General features: G+C 47.6%; 1 protein-coding gene across 1 annotated transcript; it reads right to left on the reverse strand.

Moving 5' to 3' along the window:
* Positions 1 to 11,071: 11,071 nt before the first annotated feature.
* Positions 11,072 to 18,149, reverse strand: lin7c (lin-7 homolog C (C. elegans)). The gene is made up of 4 exons (XM_055649139.1): positions 18,092 to 18,149; positions 16,869 to 16,987; positions 14,785 to 14,856; positions 11,072 to 11,335 (listed from the first exon to the last, which is right to left on the reverse strand). Exons 1-4 carry the CDS (start codon positions 18,126 to 18,128, stop codon positions 11,087 to 11,089), a joined length of 477 nt encoding a protein of 158 aa, XP_055505114.1. The 5' UTR covers positions 18,129 to 18,149; the 3' UTR covers positions 11,072 to 11,086.
* Positions 18,150 to 18,636: the final 487 nt, after the last annotated feature.

The raw sequence follows: 18,636 nt of genomic DNA on the forward strand, positions 1-18,636 counted from the left end.
TAGAAACATACAATTATTGCCTTTTCATCTCATATCCTTTGGCTCATGTCAAGTGCAAAATATCAACATTCTAGCTGTTTTATACAAAGTGCGTTTACAAAAATTGCCTCTGCTGCCCATTATATGTTATTCTTACCAGTTCTGATTATTTTTTTTAAGTTGAACCTCATATTTCACCTGGGTAGCCATCAACACAGTGGTATGACTGTTGACTTTTTCAAATTCCAATTAACTCCTGCATTCCCTCATCCCCCTCTCTCCACCCCACACCCTAGTCATCCTACTTGTTCCACTTGTATTATTCTCTTTTGCACACCTTTCCTAGCCAACAATGGGCCATTGTGGGCTCCACACGTCCAGAGGTCATCTGTTGCTGGCTCTGATCTGTTCTGGTCTTTTCTCACCTCCACACCTCTACGTCCAGTCTGAAGAAGTCCAGTCGACAACAAATACCACCTAGTCCTTTTCTCCAGAGATGCTGCCTGACCCGTTGAGTTACTCCAGCACTCTGTGTCTATCTTCAGGACAGTTAGAATAGCAACATAGAAAATAGGTGCAGGGGGAGGCCATTTGGCCCTTCGAGCCAGTACTGCCATTCAATGTGATCATGGCTGATCATCCAGACTCAGTATCCCGTTCCTGCTTTCTCCCCATATCCCTTGTTGGCCAGCTCAGTGCAGATGCTGCAAATTTGAACTAAAATCAAAAAATGCCACAAACATTTTTATGTCTGTGATGGGTTTTATGTTTAACCTTAGGCTTAGGTTCATTATTGTTGTCACGTGTACCGAGGTACAGTGAAAAGCTTTGTTGTGCCTACTATCGAATCTGATCAGATATACCATACATATGATGAATGGTGCGTGACCTTAATCACAGAGTCCAGAACGTCATAAACACTGAAACAGGCCCTTCGGCCCAACTCATTCAGGTGGTAACCCACCCGCACCTGTATCCACCTATCACTCATCCAACTTTGTCCTGCCCCCACCTCTCTTCCAGCTTCCTGTCCCCTCCCCCCCGCTAAACCAGTCTGAAGAAGGGTCCGCCCTGAAACATAGAAACATAGAAACATAGACAATAGGTGCAGGAGTAGGCCATTCGGCCCTTCAAGCCTGCACCGCCATTCAATATGATCATGACTGATCATCCAACAGTATCCTAGATTTACTAGAATGTTGCCTGGGTTTCAACAACTAAGTTACAGAGATAGGTTGAATAAATTAGGTCTTTATTCTCTGGAGCGCAGAAGGTTAAGGGGGGACTTGATAGAGGTCTTTAAAATGATGAGAGGGATAGACAGAGTTGATGTGGACAAGCTTTTCCCTTTGAGAATAGGGAAGATTCAAACAAGAGGACATGACTTCAGAATTAAGGGACAGAGGTTTAGGGGTAATATGAGGGGGAACTTCTTTACTCAGAGAGTGGTAGCGGTGTGGAATGAGCTTCCAGTGGAAGTGGTGGAGGCAGGTTCATTGGTATCATTTAAAAATAAATTGGATAGGCATATGGATGAGAAGGGAATGGAGGGTTATGGTATGAGTGCAGGCAGGTGGGACTAAGGGAAAAAAAAGTTGTTCGGCACGGACATGTAGGGCCGAGATGGCCTGTTTCCATGCTGTAATTGTTATATGGTTATATGGTTATCCTGTACCTGCTTTCTCTCCATATCCCCTGATCCCTTTAGCCACAAGGCCCACATCTAACTCCCTCTTAAATATAGCCAATGAACTGGCCTCAACTACATTCTGTGGCAGAGAATTCCAGAGATTCACCACTCTCTGTGTAATTTTTTTTTTCTCATCTCAGTCCTAAAATATTTCCCCTTTATCCTGAAACGTCACCTATCCATGTTCTCCACAGATGCTGCCTGACCCGCTGAGTTACTCCAGCACTCTGTGAAACGTCACCTATCCATGTTCTCCAGAGATGCTGAGTTACTCCAGCACTTTGTGTCCTTTTTTTATTAACCAGCATCTGCGGTTCGTTGTGTCTCCAAACACATAAACTGGTTTGCCCTGATCTATTCTTCTAGTTACAGCCTCAGGAAACTCACGCTGGATTTATCAAACATCACTTCTCTGTTGAATCTGCCCAACCCTAACACTATTATCTATGTGCCCTGTCCTAAATAATCACATGGCCTACATTTTCCTCACTACAGTATAATTATTCTTGAATACAGAAGCTACACACTAAATGCTGGAGCAACTCAGTGGGACGGGCAGCATCTCTGGATAGAAGGAATGGGTGATGTTTCTGGTCGAGACCCTTCTTAGAAACTTAGAAACATAGAAATTAGGTGCAGGAGTAGAGGCCATTCGACCCTTCGAGCCTGCACCGCCATTCAATATGATCATGGCTGATCATCCAACTCAGTATCCCGTACCTACCTGCCTTCTCTCCATACCCCCTGATCCCCTTAGCCACAAGGGCCACATCTAACTCCCTCTTAAATATAGCCAATGAACTGGCCTCGACTACCCTCTGTGGCAGAGAGTTCCAGAGATTCACCACTCTCTGTGTGAAAAAAGTTCTTCTCATCTCGGTTTTAAAGGATTTCCCCTTATCCTTAAGCTGTGACTCCTTGTCCTGGACTTCCCTAACATCGGGAACAATCTTCCTGCATCTAGCCTGTCCAACCCCTTAAGAATTTTGTAAGTTTCTATAAGATCCCCTCTCAATTTCCTAAATTCTAGAGAGAATAAACCAAGTCTATCCAGTTCTTTTATGCTCCACCCTTCTTAAACAGTGGGGTGAGAGCAGGCAAGTTATTTTCTATAGAACCATCCTAGATTGTACGCACATACAGAAGATGACATCCGATGATTCACTTTCCTCATTTGTTACAGTACCTTCAAACTTCTTCAGTGCAGCATCTCCGATTCTAGGGGTTATCAGCCATGAATCTTTGCAACAGCATTGCCAAGGGCCTGCTACTTTCTTTGAGTTCCTCACTCGCCCCTTACCTTAACTTCTCCCCGATCTGTGAGAAGTTTTCTGTATCCATTATCGATGGAAAAAAAAGCAAAACATTTAGACTTTACTGTAGAATTGAAAGATTTAGACATCAGATTTTAGAGACACAGGCCCTTCGGCCCACAGAGTCCGTGCTGACCAGCGATCACCCCGTACGCTAGCACTATCCTACACACTGGGGACAATTTTTACCATTTTACCTATAAATCTTCACGTTTTTGGAGTGTGGGAGGAAACCAGAACACCCGGAGAAAATCCACGGGGTCACGGGGAGAACGTACAAACTCCGTACAGACAGCACCTGTAGTCGGGATGGAACCCGGGTCTCTGGCGCTGTGAGGCAGCAACTCTACCTGTACACCACTATAATTATTCATCGCTTAATTTCACTGTCATTTCCTCATTCCTTGCCAGAATCTCTCCTGGCTCAGTCTGCCAGGGACCCACTTTAATTTTAAGTCCGTGTTTCTCAAACATATTAACTTTCCTTACAGCTTACTTGCTAGTGAATTGTCTTTCCTTATTCATCTCTTGGTCTTGTGATGAATTCCACAATTTGTACAATGCTAAACCTGAAAACTATAATGCCCAGGTTCAGGAAAAGATTCTTCCCTACAGCCATTAGGCTATTAAACACTACAACCTCAAATAAGCTCTGAACTACATAGAATATTATTGCTATTATTGCACTATTATTGTTCGTTGGGCGTTGGGCAGGTGCTATAGACCTGCACGAGAAGGTAAACGCTCTCTCCCCCATGAGTCTCGGGCAGATGGGGCTCGTCAGCCTGGGAAGGCGGTCCATCTAGGAGAGGGAAAACTCTGATTTAAAACCTTCACTGCCTTGTGGCCGTATCCAGTCATGGAAAAGGCTCCAGTAATAAACCTCAAGAAAGTCTGTAGTCGAAGCCCCGAAGGCAGTTTGTCGTTGTCTACAACCGCGCTCTGGCAGCTCCTGCGATGGCACTGGTGCCAAACTGTAACGGCCCTGCTGTTCCATTGGATCGATCAGCGACGTGGAGTGGGGGGGACGTGCTGCATGGGCAACAGCCTGTCCCTCCATATGACATCGATCGCCCAGGCTTGCATCCGACTAGGATGCATCACCCACGGCCAGTCATGACCAAGGGGGGCCAAATACTATTTTCCGTTTGTTTGTTTTTTTCTGTGTACGTATGTGCATGTGTACACATACACACATTGGGCTTTATTTTTCTCATTTATCATATTGTTTACAGTGTACTATGTTCAGGGGCAGAAAACCCGGGGGGGGGGGGGGCCGGGAGGGGACACGTCCCGCCCCATGTTTTGAGAGGTGGGGGACATCCCCCCCCCAAGTTTTTGTGATCCCAATTTTAAAATCTCCGCTTTTAGCGCTGGATTGAGCCTCCGAAGCCTCGCGCGTGTGCGTGTGTGTGTGTGTGTGCGCAAGCGCACGTGGCCGCCAAAATATTGTGTCCCCCGTCCCCTCCATTTTTGATAGCGAGCTCCGCTCTTGCACCTATCGTCTATTGTTTATTGTCTTTTGTCTATTGAAAATGAATAGGTGACGTTTCGGGTCGAGGCCCTTCTTCAGACCGAGAATGTCCTGGGGTCTTGCAGGATGGATGTTTCACTGTTCTTTTTCACTTGCGTACCACCAACCCTTCATATAGCCAGTAGCAAAAGACACAGAGTGCTGGAGTATCTCAGCGGGTCGCACAGGAACTCTGGAGGACATGGATCATACAAGGTCGTGAGGGGAATAGAGTCATTTAGCCAGAGTAAGCAGATCTTAGTTCATAAGTGATAGGAGCAGATTTAGGCCATTCGGCCCATCAAGTCTACTCCACCATTCAATCATGGCCGATCTATCTTTCCCTCAACCCCATTCTCCTGCCTTCTCCCCATAACTCCTGACACCCGTTAGGGCTCTCGCTGAACTTTGTTTCCCTGTTACCAGCCGGGCAACCGTGGCAGCTTTTTAAGTTGCCAAATGACAGTTTAGGTGGTCATTTAAGACGGCTTGCATGACCCGTGCGATAATGTGCTCGGACGAAGTGCGGAGTTACCAGTCGGAATTATGCTCAATGAAACATTCACATATTATTTCTGCTTTAAATAAAGTCACAAACTAAACATATTCACCAATCAAGACATGATATATATCACAATGACATGCAGCAAAATTATAATACAGTATCTCAACTCTTTTTACACGTTGCAATTAATGCAATTTCTATTAGTTCTTTCCACTTCCAAACAAAAATGTGGTTGGATTATTCAGCGTATGATCAACCTGTGTCAATAAATCCTGGACCATGGTAACATATATGCTTAACCATGCACACTACAGATTGATGCAAGCATGTTTTCTGTGAAGGACCGAAAATTACCATGACATGTTATTGAAACATATAAGATTGTTAAGGGCTTGGACATGCTAGAGGCAGGAAACATGGTCCTGATGTTGGGGGAGTCCAGAACCAGGGGCCACAGTTTAAGAATAAGGAGTAATCCATTTAGAACGGAGACGAGGAAACACTTTTTCTCACTGAGAGTGGTGAGTTTGTGGAATTCTCTGCCTTAAGAGCTCTTAAAAATAGCGGAGTCAGGGGATATGGGGAGAAGGGAGGAATGGGTTACTGATTGTGGATGATCAGCCATGATCACGTTGAATGGTGGAGCTGGCTCCTAGGGCCAAATGGCCTCCTCCTGCACCTATTGTCCATTGTCTATTGTCTGACCCTCTGAAACAATAGCTATTCTTCAAGATTCTGTCACCAATTTCTTTGGAGAGATATAGCATGAAAACAGGCCCTTCAGTGAAATCTTCGGGTGATCGCTGGTCACTGAAGGGTCTGTTTCCATGCTATATCTCTCCAAAGAAATTGATGACAGAATCTTGAAGAATCCACACCGAGTCCATGCCGACCAGCGATCTCCCATTCACACTAGTTCTATGTTATCCCATGTTCTCATCCACTCCCTACACACTAGGGACATTTACAGAGGCCAATTAACCTACAAACCCGCACGTCTTTGGGATGTGGGAGGAAACCGGAGCACCCAGAGGAAACCCAGGGAGAACATGCAAACTCCACACAGACAGCACCTGAGGTCGGGATCGAACCTGGGTCTCTGGCGCTGTGATGTAGTGTGTTGGTCTAATCTACCAAAGTAGCAGCTGGGGTTAGTACACGTGTCTGTTGAGCAACCTGTTAAAAATACACGTCACATTCAATTATCGGAAGTTAAAAATGTACTTGGCGTTCTGAACAGTTTGGCCCTGCAACTGTTCACAATGAGAAGATCTAAACTTAAATCCCGTGCTGAATTTGTTGATGAACAGAAGGAACACTGAAGTAAACTAACCTCAGCACCCTTCAACTTGGGAAAGTTAAAACATATTTTTATAGTGTAAAGATGTTCGAAGATTTTACGTGTCGGAAGGAACTGCAGATGCTGGTTTAAGTGAAGATGGACGCAAAATCTGAAGAAACAACACCTATTCTTTTTCTTCAGAGATGCTGTCTGACCCATCGAGTTACTCCAGCTTTTTGCGTCTCTTTTTATAGAATTTTATTGTTAATTTATCATGACTTGAACTCATCAAAATTGCTTTGTGTGACATGGCAGGTGAAATATTTTCAGCACCTTAAAACAATGGTGAACATGGTTAAAATGGCCAGGCATTAAATACATAAATGTCAACATTATAATAGTCACACTTGCTACATTAGTACTAAGCTTAACAAGGGTTTGTTTCAGGAATCATGCAGCCAATTTGGGAAAGAAGACAACTATACAATAGAATTGAATATTGAATTGAATAACCTTTAATAATCCTTTACAGGAAATTACAGTGCCACAACAGCTTCAAGACAGACATAACACCACACATTTCCTCAGATAGCATCAATACTCAATACTTAATAAGTTAAAATACAAATACTATTTGAAAATAACATTTTAAATATATGAACTCAACATTGATATGGGAACATTCAGATAAGGAAGTCTGAGCTGATAGCAGTGAAGAAAATGACTGATAACCACCCGTTAAATAAATGACTTGGTTCTTGGTTTCCTGGTCCTCCAAAATATCCCAAATGGAATTTAAACTGGAGGTGGTGGAGGGAGGACTTAAGCCAGAAAGGGTTTTTGGGAAGAAAGAGCCACTTTTAATGTAGTTGCATCTGGTTGGGTAACTATAGTTGGGTGGAGATTATTCCGTGCTTTAATTGTGCGGGGGAAGAACGAATTGCTGTATACGTCTGTCTTTGTAGCTGGGATCACAAATTGGATCGAATGCCCTCGTCTGCTCCTAATTGGTTTGGGTTTGGTGTAGGTCTTGTAATCTATGTTGAGCTGGCCATTTAACATTTTGTAAAAACAGGTCAAACGGTGAGCTTCACGTCTGTCTGTCTTGGAGAGGGTTCCACCCTGACCAGAGAATTCAGAAGTTTGGTGACACTCGCTTCTCTCTCATAGGTGTTAGTAACAAATCGAGCTGCCTGTCTTTGGACACGTTGGATGGAAGAAATGTTTTTATTTGTGTATGGGTCCCATGCTGCAACTGCGTAGCCCAAATGAGGTCTAACGAGGGTGAAGTATAGCTTCTCCTTGACAGAAGTTGAACAATGATGAAAGTTGCGCATCAGAAAGTTTAGGACGCCTGTTGCTTTCACCGTTGCATGATGAGTCTGACCATTCCAACGCAGATCATTCTACAATTTGATGCCAAGATACTTGGTTTGTTTGGATTCTTCAAGGGTGGCACCAAGTATATTGTAAGATGTTTCGCCTGGATTCCTCTTTCTGGTGACACGCATGGTTTCACATTTGGAAGGGTTGAACTGCATGCCCCATTGCTGTGACCACTCAACCATAGCATCGAGATCCTTTTGGAGAGCATAGATGCTGCCTCACCTGCTGAGTTTCTCCAGCATATTTGTCTACCATAATTCATGATGGTAACTTTATCTCAACAGTGCCAGTTTGACAGCGGTGGAGTAGCTGCCTCACAGCGCCAGGGACCCGTGTTCGATCCCGACTACGGGTGCTGACTGTACGGAGTGTGTACGTTCTCCCCGTGACCGCGTGGAGTTTCTCTGAGTGTCATAGTCGTAGAGTGATACAGTGTGGAAACAGGCCCTTCGGCACAACTTGCCCAACTGACCAGCATGTCCCAGCTACACTAGTCCCACCTGCCTGGTTTGGCCCATATCCCTCGAAACCTGTCCTATCCACGTACTTGTCCAAATGTATTTTAAACTGGTGTGCAGCTTTCCTCTCACGCTCCAAAGACGTAGAGATTCGCAGTTTTATTGGCTTCGGTAAAATTGTAAATTGTCCCTGGTGTGTAGGATAGTGCTAGTGTACTGCTGGTCACTGGTCTGCAGGGACTCGGTGGGCCGAAGGGCCTGTATCCATGCTGTATTCATAAATTCATAAGTCCATAATTCATAGGAAATTGGGATAGCATAGAACTAGTGTGAATGGGTGATCGATGGTCATAAGGTCATAAATGATAGGAGCCGAATTAGGACATTCGGCCCATCAAGTCTAATCCGCCATTCAATCATGGCTGATCTATCTTCCCCTCCTAACCCCATTCTCCTGCCTTCTCCCCATAACCCCTGACATCCGTACTAATCAAGAATCTATCTACCTCTGCCTTAAAAATATCCATTGATTTCCACAACCTTCAGTAGCAACGAATTCCACAGATTCACCACCCTCTGTGAAGAAAATCCTCCTCATCTCCTTTCTAAAGGTACGTCCTTTTATTCTGAGACTATGGCCTCTGGTCCTAGACTATCCCACTAAATTGTCCCCGGTGTGTGTAGGATAGTGCTAGTGTACGGGGTGACCTCTGGTCGGCGCGGAATCTGTGGGCCAAAGGGTCAGTTTCCACTCTGTACCTCTGAAGTAAAAGACTAAAGCATGGGCACCAAGCGCATGTGGGTGATCGGAGGTGTGAGGCGGGATCACCAGTCATGTCCCACCGTCGCGGTGACAGTATCCAGGCGGGAGCTGCCTCTCGCTGGCGTCGAATGACATTTCTGGCAGGCGCGCGGTAAACCAACACCTCTTGTTGTTTTCCAGCCTTGAGTTATCCAATCATAGATGTCAGGTGAGAAAACGAGCCAAAGCTGACAAACAACTTCCACACAGGTTACATAACCCGAAAGAAATGATAATTCATAAAGGCAGCTCTGCGTGTAAATCCACGGCTTGCGAAAACAAATACACACAGGACGTGCCTGCGTTGTGAGAACTCCTAATTATTCCATCACGGGTTATTCCTTCATGGGCGTTGGAGGGAAAGTTGCCAACAGGAGGACAAAGAGCTTGAAGGGTGAAATGAAGTGGCTGCAGGCAAAGTATAGTAACCGCCTGGAATGGACATTAAATATCAATATTTTATTATCCGCCTTTCATTCATCTTTTTAATTATAAAATAGAAACATCACAGTGTCACACAATCAGTAGGACTGAACCATCCTACCCACACACAACCAGAGAGCAGTCCTGTACTATCCACCTCATTGGTGACCCTCCGACTATCATGCAACTGGTTTCCCTTACATTGTAAACGGCTCGATTGTAATCAAATGTTGTCTTTCCGCTGACTGGTTAGCACGCAACAAAAGCTTTTCACTGTACCTCGCTACACGTGACAAAACACTCAACTGAAACTCACCACTTCTTTAAAAAAATCTCTCCAATCATTCTCTCATTCTTAACTCTTTAATTAGCAGGAAGGTTTTTCACTGTGACCTCGTGGGTTTCCTCCGGGTGCTCCGGTTTCCTCCAACATCCCAAAGACGTGCGCGTTTGTAAGTTAATTGGCCCTCTGTAAATTGCCCCCTAGTGTGTACGGAGTGGAAGAGAAAGTGGGAATGGGTGGTCACTGGTCATAGGATCATCAGTAAAAGGAGCAGAATTAGGCCATTCAGCCCTTCTCCACCATTTAATCATGGCTGATCTATCTCTCCCTCCTAACCCCAATCTCCTGCCTTCTCCCCATAACCCCTGACACCTGCACTAATCAAGAATCTATCCCTCTGTCTTAAATATGTACATTGACTTGGCCTCCATCGCCTTCCTTCTCAACGTCAGCCATTCCTTCTCTCCACAGATGTTGCCTGTCCCGCTGAGTTACTCCAGCATTTTGTGTCTATCTTGCTTTATTCTTGTCCATCCATTGTAGAATGTACCTGGCCTCCCCCATTATGCTCCCCCCCTCCCCTCCCACCCCTCCTGTACACCCCTCCCCCATATTCCCCACCCCCCCCCCACTCATCCCCTCACCACTCCCCCGCCCCTCTCTCCCACCCCATCTCCCCACCCCCCCTCCCGTATACCCCTCCCTGTATCTCCCTCCCATCCCCACTCACCCCCCCACTCCACCTCCAACCACTCCCACCCCTCCCCCACCTACCCACCCCCCCCATATCCCCCCCCATCCCCCCTCTCATCCCCCACTCATCCCCCACATTCTCCCCACCCCTCCCTCCCGCCCCTCTCTCCCCACTCACCACTCCCACCCCTCCCCTCCCCCCACCTCTCATTGAAGGCATGTTCTCCTTCATCAAGATAACCATGTTTAATGTGGGCGTGCTCTCACAATGAGACTGGATACGTTGACAGATTGTTTACCATTCATTCCGTGTGAAGGTAAAAAAAACAAACTAGCAGCTCCATCCAAATGCCAGTGGCAGGAGTTGCAGGGTTGGTACCAAGATGCAGCTTGAGTCTCACTCAGTCAGCTGGTCCAGGTGGCCATGCGAGGGTCTACTGTTCACTGGAGGGATCTTATCAGCATTGTGTTCCACACAGATCTTGCAACCAACACAACACTTTCATGGATCAGATCTCTCCGGTTGCCTCAGTAACACCATACGGAACACAATAAGAGGCTGCCTGGCCAGAGACACTGCCTGAGTTACTCCAGCTTTTTGTGTCTAAGCTGTTGGGACATGTTGGGCTGGCAAATGGAGTCACAGAGTCATACAAGGCATCTGCTGTTCCTTCCCACACAAGCAGTCGGATGGTGTTCAGAATCAGAGCCAAGTAATGACGTATATTCTCTGTCAACCCCACCCCACTGCATGCTGGGTTAGCTTTGTTGTAAACCAGTTGTTGGCGATATACTCACCACTCCATTTACTGACAAGAGTTGATCGCCACGTTTCAGACCACCTTGTCGATCTGCAATGCCGGCAGGGATGATGCGGGAGATGTATATGGGAGAGTTTTGCTCTTTTCCTCCCATGATATTGAACCCGAGTCCTTCGTCGGTTTTGGGCAATTCCACCACCCTTGGGTGAGAGTGGCCCTCACTGGCAGCAAATGCCGCCACTGTTGCCTAGCAGATAAACCAACCCGTTACATTCACATTAAACACCACACAACTCAATCCTGTCTGTCATACAGACATTAAGCATCTACTTATTCCATGCAATACACCCAGTGTTAAACAGCAAGCAAGACTGTCTCACCTCCCCATAGAGTATTCCTTTGTAAAACAGTAAAAAGTTCAATATCAGAATTTACCCACAGTTTGCCCCCTGGCAACGGCAGCGGTGAAACCTCGCGACCATGGGGCCTCGGCACTGGTGAAGCCTCACGGAGTCGACCCGCGGTTGACGGTCGATGAGAGCGTAGAGGACCGCCGTGAGTGGGGGGGAGATGAAGAACAATGGAGGACCCAACATGAGGGGGGGTGGGGGGGGGGGGGAGAATAATGGACAATAGGGGAAACTTTTGGGGGGGGGGGGGGAGACACAAAAGGGGAGCTGGCGTGCTTTGTAACTTTGTCAGTGCTGTGGTTGGCCGCTATTTGCATACACTGTGTACGCAAGCAAAGAATCTCACTGGTCTAGATTCAGACCCTAGCTGCGTGTAATATAAACAATATTAATCCCGCTGGGTTACTCCAGCACTTTGTGTCCTTTTGTGTATTAACCAGCATCTGCAGCTCCTTCCCACACAAGTAGGAAGTATTCCTATTCCTATTCTCCCTGCAACAACCACTTTCCAAATCATTTCCCCTGATAGTTTTTCTCCTCTTCCTCAATTACCCAGTTTAATCTCGGGGAATGATACTATGGCACTTGTTCTTGTTTTAACGGGTTACACTGGTGAATTCTCTGTATAATCGTTTTGGATTTCTGAGAAGGTTCTTGACCCAAAACGTAACCTTTCTCCAGACATGTTGCCAGACCTGCTAAGTTACTCCAGCATTTTGTGTCTATTTTAGGTCAAATGTTGCATTAATTTCTATTTTTACATTTCTAAAATTATTCTACACTTTGCAATTAAACTCCTGAATGACTTTAAAAGATTTTGTGCGTGGCTTTCTTTTAATGGGCTTTAGTTAAATGTTTGGACCAACACATTTTCAAAACAGATTGCATAATAATTTCAGTTACATTACTGCATTCAACAAACATTTAGAAAATATAGATATTCTGAAGCTCAATGATGTCGCTTTCCCAGAAGAAAGAATACCTTCATTATTGTGTCTACACCATTTGGCAGAGTATTCACTATTTTACAGATGTGTTTCCCATTCTATTGGTCACAGGAGTTGCAAACTATACATCAAAATTACCGGGCAACACAGTGAAAGTTAGTAGAGCAGTTGCCTCACTCTCACTGTACATCTTGTATGTGTCTGTGACAAATAAAGTTGACTTGATTCCATGACGCAAGATCAAACTTAATCTCTGCTACTCACTGTGTGGGACGTGCCCACGCGAGTTTCCTCCCACTTCCCCAAAACATCCTGTTTTTATTTTAGCGATACAGCATGGAAACTGGCCCTTCGGCCCATCGAGTCCATGCCGACCATCGATCACCCGTTCACACTAACTCCACACTATCCCACTTTCTCATAGCAGTCCCTACACAATATGGGCAATTTCCAGAGGGCCAATTAACATATAAACTCGCACGTCTTTGGGATAGACTCGTAGATCCCAATTGCCTGCGCTTGGTCCATATCGCTCCAAACCTGTCCTATCCATGTACCTGTCCAACTGTTTCTTAAACGATGGGATAGTCCCAGCCCCAACTACAGGTGCACAACCTTTTATCCGAAAGCCTTGGGACCAGACACTTGTCGGATTTCGGACATTTTCGGATTTCAGAATGGAAGATTTTTAGCGTAGATTAGGTAGGTAGCGCGGGCGGCTTGAAAAGTCTGGAGCTGCTGCCTCCTCCCGGGTGACCGGGAGACTCATTGCATAAATGTTAGTCAGTTAGTTTGGAGGGATTTTATGTGGTGGTGGTGGAGTCGGGGTGAAGGGGGAAACTTTAATTCTTAGTCCCCTACCTGGTCGGCGACTCCCAACCTCGCGGAGCTGGGGGCTCCGTCCGGCCGCGGGCAGCGCCGGTTGGAGCTCCAACCCCGGCAACTCTACCCCTGGCTGCGCGGCTCCAAATCCAGCGACGCTCCGCGATGTTGTGTGTCGGCGGCCACAGCGCTCCGGAGCTTGCCGCACGGCGACCCGGTAAGGCATTGCCCGCTCCCCGCTGGTTTCCCAGCGCTGCGACGCTGCCGACTCCCGACATTTGCGGAGCTGGGACGTCCGGCCGCGGGCCGCGCTGGATTTGGAGCGCCTCGCAGCCAGGGGTAGAGTTGCCGGGGTCGGAGCTACAACTGGCGCCGCCCGCAGCCCCAACGGCCACAGCGCTGCGGAGCTTACTGCACAGCGACCCGGTAAGGCATTGACCGCTCCCCGCCTCTCCGACCAGGTAGGGGACTAAGAATTAAAGTTTACCCCTTCACCCCCCCCTTCACATAAAAGCCCTCCAAACTAACTGACTAACATTTAAGCAATGATTTACAGATGTTTAAGCGTCTCCCGGTCTCCAGGGAGGAGGCAGCCGCTACAGTAGTGCAGACCTGGGTTGACCGTGGGTCGTTTTGGGTCAAGTTTGGCGCCAAACGCGAGCTTTGGTGCGCAGACGACATCTGGAAAAAATGGCCGGTTTTCGGAGCTTTTCGGTTTCTGGAACACCGGATAAAAGGTTGTGCACCTGTACTTCCTCTGGCAGCTTGTTCCATACACCCACAACTCTCTCATTATTTAGTACACCTCTATAAGATCACCCCTCATCCTCCTGCGCTCCATGGAATAGGGACCCAACCTACTCAACCTCTCCCTATAGCTCACACCCTCTAGTCCTGGCAACATCTCGTAAATCTTTTCTGAACCCTTTCAAGCTTGACAATATCTTTCCTATAACATGGTGCCCAGAACGAAACACAATATTCTAAATACGGTCTCACCAATTTCTTATACAACAGCAACGTGACCTCCCAACGTCTATACTCAATACTCTGGCTGATGAAGGCTAAAGTGCCAAAAGCCTTTGTGGGAGGAACAGGGACAACGTGCAACATTCGCACAGACAGCACCCGAGGTCAGGATCGAACCAGGGTCTCTGGTGCAAAATGCCTGACAAACTCAGTGGGTCAGGCAGCATCCGTGGAGAACATGGATAGGTGACGTTTCAGAGTGCTGTAGTAACTCAGCGGGTCAGACAGCATCAATGGAGAACACAGATAGGTGACGTTTTGGGTGGGAACTTTTCTTCTGACTGATCAAATAAAAATGTTGATCAAATATGATTCAATTTATTCCAATAAGATGTGGTGCTTTTGCAGCACTAACGTGCATCGATAGTCATCACAGCAAACCGCTTAACATGGAGTGCTGAACAATTATATTTAAGAATGTTTACAAAGATCTAAATGCTCCCATTGTATGAAATGACAACAAATTGAATGAAGGAATATTTTCTTACCTTTGCTGTGGCATTGGCCCTCACATCGGGAGTGCTGTTAATATCCACAGTCTCGTAAACGTGCTCATAAACCTGCAGACAAAACACCCCACGGTACTGCCATGACCTGACTCATTTCCAGATTTAGGTTTGATATTATCACGTGTACTGAGGTACAGTGAACAGCTTTGTTCTGCATGCTATCCAAACACATCAGATAATACTGTACATAAATACAACCAAGTCAAACTCAAGTACAACAGTTGGAGCAAAGGGGAAGATACAGAGTGCAGAATATAGTTCTCAGCATTGTAGCGCATCAGTTCCAGAGACAAAGTCCAATGTCCGCAATGGGGTAGAGGTGAATCGGGCAGTACCCTAGCTTATGGAAGGACCGTTCAGAAGCCTGATAACAGAGGGGGAGAAGCTGTTCCTGAGTCTGGAGGTGGCGCGCTTTCGAGCTTCCACAGCAATCAGTCAAACCAAAGGGACAAATTCCTGTTGTAGAGTCTTAAAAAATGTAGCTGTACAATGGTACACGAGTTGTTCACAATCCTTCAAAATGTGCCATATGCTGGAGGTATCCAAATGAATTGGAAAACTAAACGTGACGCCTCTTCAAGGAAAGAGTAGATAGAATGCAGGAAACATGAAGCCTATTAGTCTAACGTTGTTGGAAAATTGCTAAGATTCATGAATGAATTATGAAATATATACAAAGTCATGAATCAATTAGTGGGCAAAAGTGCTGGAGAAACTCAGCGGGTGCAGCAGCATCTATGGAGCGAAGGAAATAGGCAACGTTTCGGGCCGAAACCCTTCAGGGTTTCGGCCCGAAACGTTGCCTATTTCCTTCAGGGTTTCGGCCCGAAACGTTCAGGGTTTCGGCCCGAAACGTTGCCTATTTCCTTCAGGGTTTCGGCCCGAAACGTTGCCTATTTCCTTCAGGGTTTCGGCCCGAAACGTTGCCTATTTCCTTCGCTCCATAGATGCTGCTGCAACCGCTGAGTTTCTCCAGCACTTTTGTCTACCTTCGATTTTCCAGCATCTGCAGTTCCACCTTAAACACTTAATCAATTAGTGCAGTTGACTAATTGTGTTTGACAAATGTATTCAAGTTCTTTGACCATGCATCAGCAGAGTGGACAACGTGAACTCAGTGATTAGCCTGTTAGGATCTTGGATAAGCTACGGATAAGATGCCTACACGGGATGAGTGATCAAGACATTGAACGCAATTGTTTTTTTTAAGGTAACAGCTAAACAGAGACCAGATCCACAATGAATGAGGTAGACACAAGGAACTGCAGATGCTAGTCTAGAGAAAAAACGTCACAAAATGCAGGAGTAACTCAGCGGGTCAGGCAGCATCTTTGGAGAAGGTGGATAGGTGACGTTTTGGGTTGGGACCCTACTTCAGACTGGTGGTGGGGGGCTGGCAAAGCCTGGCAAGTAATAGATAGATAGATACAGGTGTGGTGGGGAGGAAGGCTTTTAGTTGGCAGATGGGTGGGCAAAGGCCAGAGATAAAAAATAAATAAATTGTGAGACAAGGAGAGATGAGGTGTGAAATGTGAAGGTCGAGAAAGGAATATGGGTGGAAGAGAGATGGGGAGGAGGGCGATGGGGAAATAGGGAAGAGAGGGGACAAAACACATGCACAAATTGTATTCAGACGGGTCAGCCAAGCCCAAGGGATATTTAAAAAAAAGAGATGCAGCATTTAAACAGCCCCATCTGCCCGCGACGACCATCGATCACCTATTCACGCAAGTTCTATGTTATCTCAGTTTCACATCCACGCCCGGCACGCAAGGGATAATTTACAGTGGCCAATTAACCTACAAACCCGTACATCTTTGGGATGTATGGAGGGGGGAAACCGGAGCACCCGGAGGAAACCCATGTGGTTACTGGGGCAAAGTGCAATCTCCACACACAGACAGCAACCGTAGTCAGGATCAAACGGTCTCTGGCGCTGTGAGGCAGCAGCTCTGCCCACTCCCTGAACTTCATCTTTCACAATCTATAGTTATGAGTTCAGTAGTTTTTAAATAAAATTGACTGCACAAGATGCATAAGGGAGAAAATGTTCAAATACATACTTCCCGCACGGCAACGCAAAATTCACTCTGAAGCACTCGCTGCAAGGCCTGCAGCTTCTGCGGAGGCACCTCCCCAGTCCGCTGCAACTTCTCCAGCAGCTCAATAGCTCGACACACGTCTGGAAAGCAGAGATTCAGGCACAGTCAGACAGAGACAACACCAACTCCTTCACCATCCATTACAGTGACCAAATACGATTGTGTTTCTGATCAACTTCCCTATCAACATACCTAATAGTCATAGAGTGTTACAGTGTGGAAACAGGCCTTTCCGCCCAACTTGCCCACACCGACCACAATGTCCCAGCTACACTAGTCCCACCAGACTGCGCTTGGTCCATATCCCTCTAAACCTGTCCTATCCCTGTACAAAGTTTAGATCTTGATCAACAGTAACAGAATTGGTGTTTTTGCATTTCCCCACCAAGTCACACTCCATCCCAGCCTCAAGAAACACTTACGCTTATTTAGAAACATAGAAAATTGGTGCAGGAGTAGGCCATTCGGCCCTTCGAGCCAATATGATCATGGCTGGTCATCCACAATCAGTACCCCGTTCCTGCTTTCTCCCCCATATCCCTTGATTCTGTTCACCCTCAGAGCTAAATCTAACTTGCAGTCTCTATTCCATGGAGCTTAGGAGGATGAGTGGGTGATCCTTTAGAGGTGTATAAAATCATGAGAGGAATAGATCGGGTAGACGCACAGAGTCTCTTGCCCAGAGTAGGGGAATCGAGGACCAGAGGACACGGGTTCAAGGTGAAGGGGAATCCGAGGGGTAACTTTTCCACACAAAGGGTGGTGGGTGTATGGAACAAGCTGCCAGAGGAGGTAGTTGAGGCTGGGACTATCCCATTGTGCAAGAAACAGTTAGACAGGAACATGGATAGGACAGGTTTGGTGGTTTCTTGGTCCTCCAAAATATTCCAAATGGAATTTAAACTGGAGGTGGTGGAGGGAGGACTTAAACCAGAAAGGGTTTTGGGGAAGAAAGAGCTACCTTGGGATATGGGCCTGGTGTGGCAGGTGGGCCATGGGAAGGGCCTGTTTCCATGCTGTACTACACACACTGTGTGGGCAAGGGGGGGGGGGGGGGGGGGGGGGGAGGGCCGACAGGCCGGGCCCGGGGGGGGCATGGTCTGGGGCTAGACCGGACATCGGGCTGCATGGGGCCGCCGCCGCCTCCCTGCTCCGGTCTCCGAGCCGCGCGGCCGGGAACCCACCTCGGTCCAGCCGTATCGGCTCCATCAGTAGCGCCATTGTTGCCCGAGCCCGGGCCGACTGTACCGCCCCCTGCCGGCGGGGGGTTGTCACTGCAGGGCAGCAGTCCTCCCCGACACCCGCCCCCGGGCCGGCGGCGGGGCTGTAACCACCGCCCCCTGCCGGGGCGGCCGTCACTGGCAGCTGCACAGAGCCTCACAGCTCCGCGTGGGGCGGCCGCCGCACGCAGCTGTAACCCGCCCCCTACACCGCTCCCGCCGGCCGGCGGCCGTCGCTGCAGCTGTAACAGTCCTCCCCCGACACCGCCCCCTCCCGCTTGCCGCCGTCCACTGCAGCTGTAAACAGTCCGCCCCTCCCGCTTGCCGCCGTCACTCAGTAACAGTCCGCCCCCTCCCGCTTGCCCGCCGTCACTGCAGCTGTAACAGTCCTCCCCCGACACCGCCCCCTGCCGGCCGGCGGCCGTCACGGCAGCTGTAACACACCGCCCCCTGCCGGCCGGCGGCTGGCACTGCAGCTGTAACAGTCCTCCCCCTGCCGGCCGGCGGTC

The sequence above is a fragment of the Leucoraja erinacea genome, chromosome 18, assembly GCF_028641065.1.
Source record: "Leucoraja erinacea ecotype New England chromosome 18, Leri_hhj_1, whole genome shotgun sequence".
NCBI classification, from domain to species: Eukaryota; Metazoa; Chordata; class Chondrichthyes; order Rajiformes; family Rajidae; genus Leucoraja; species Leucoraja erinaceus.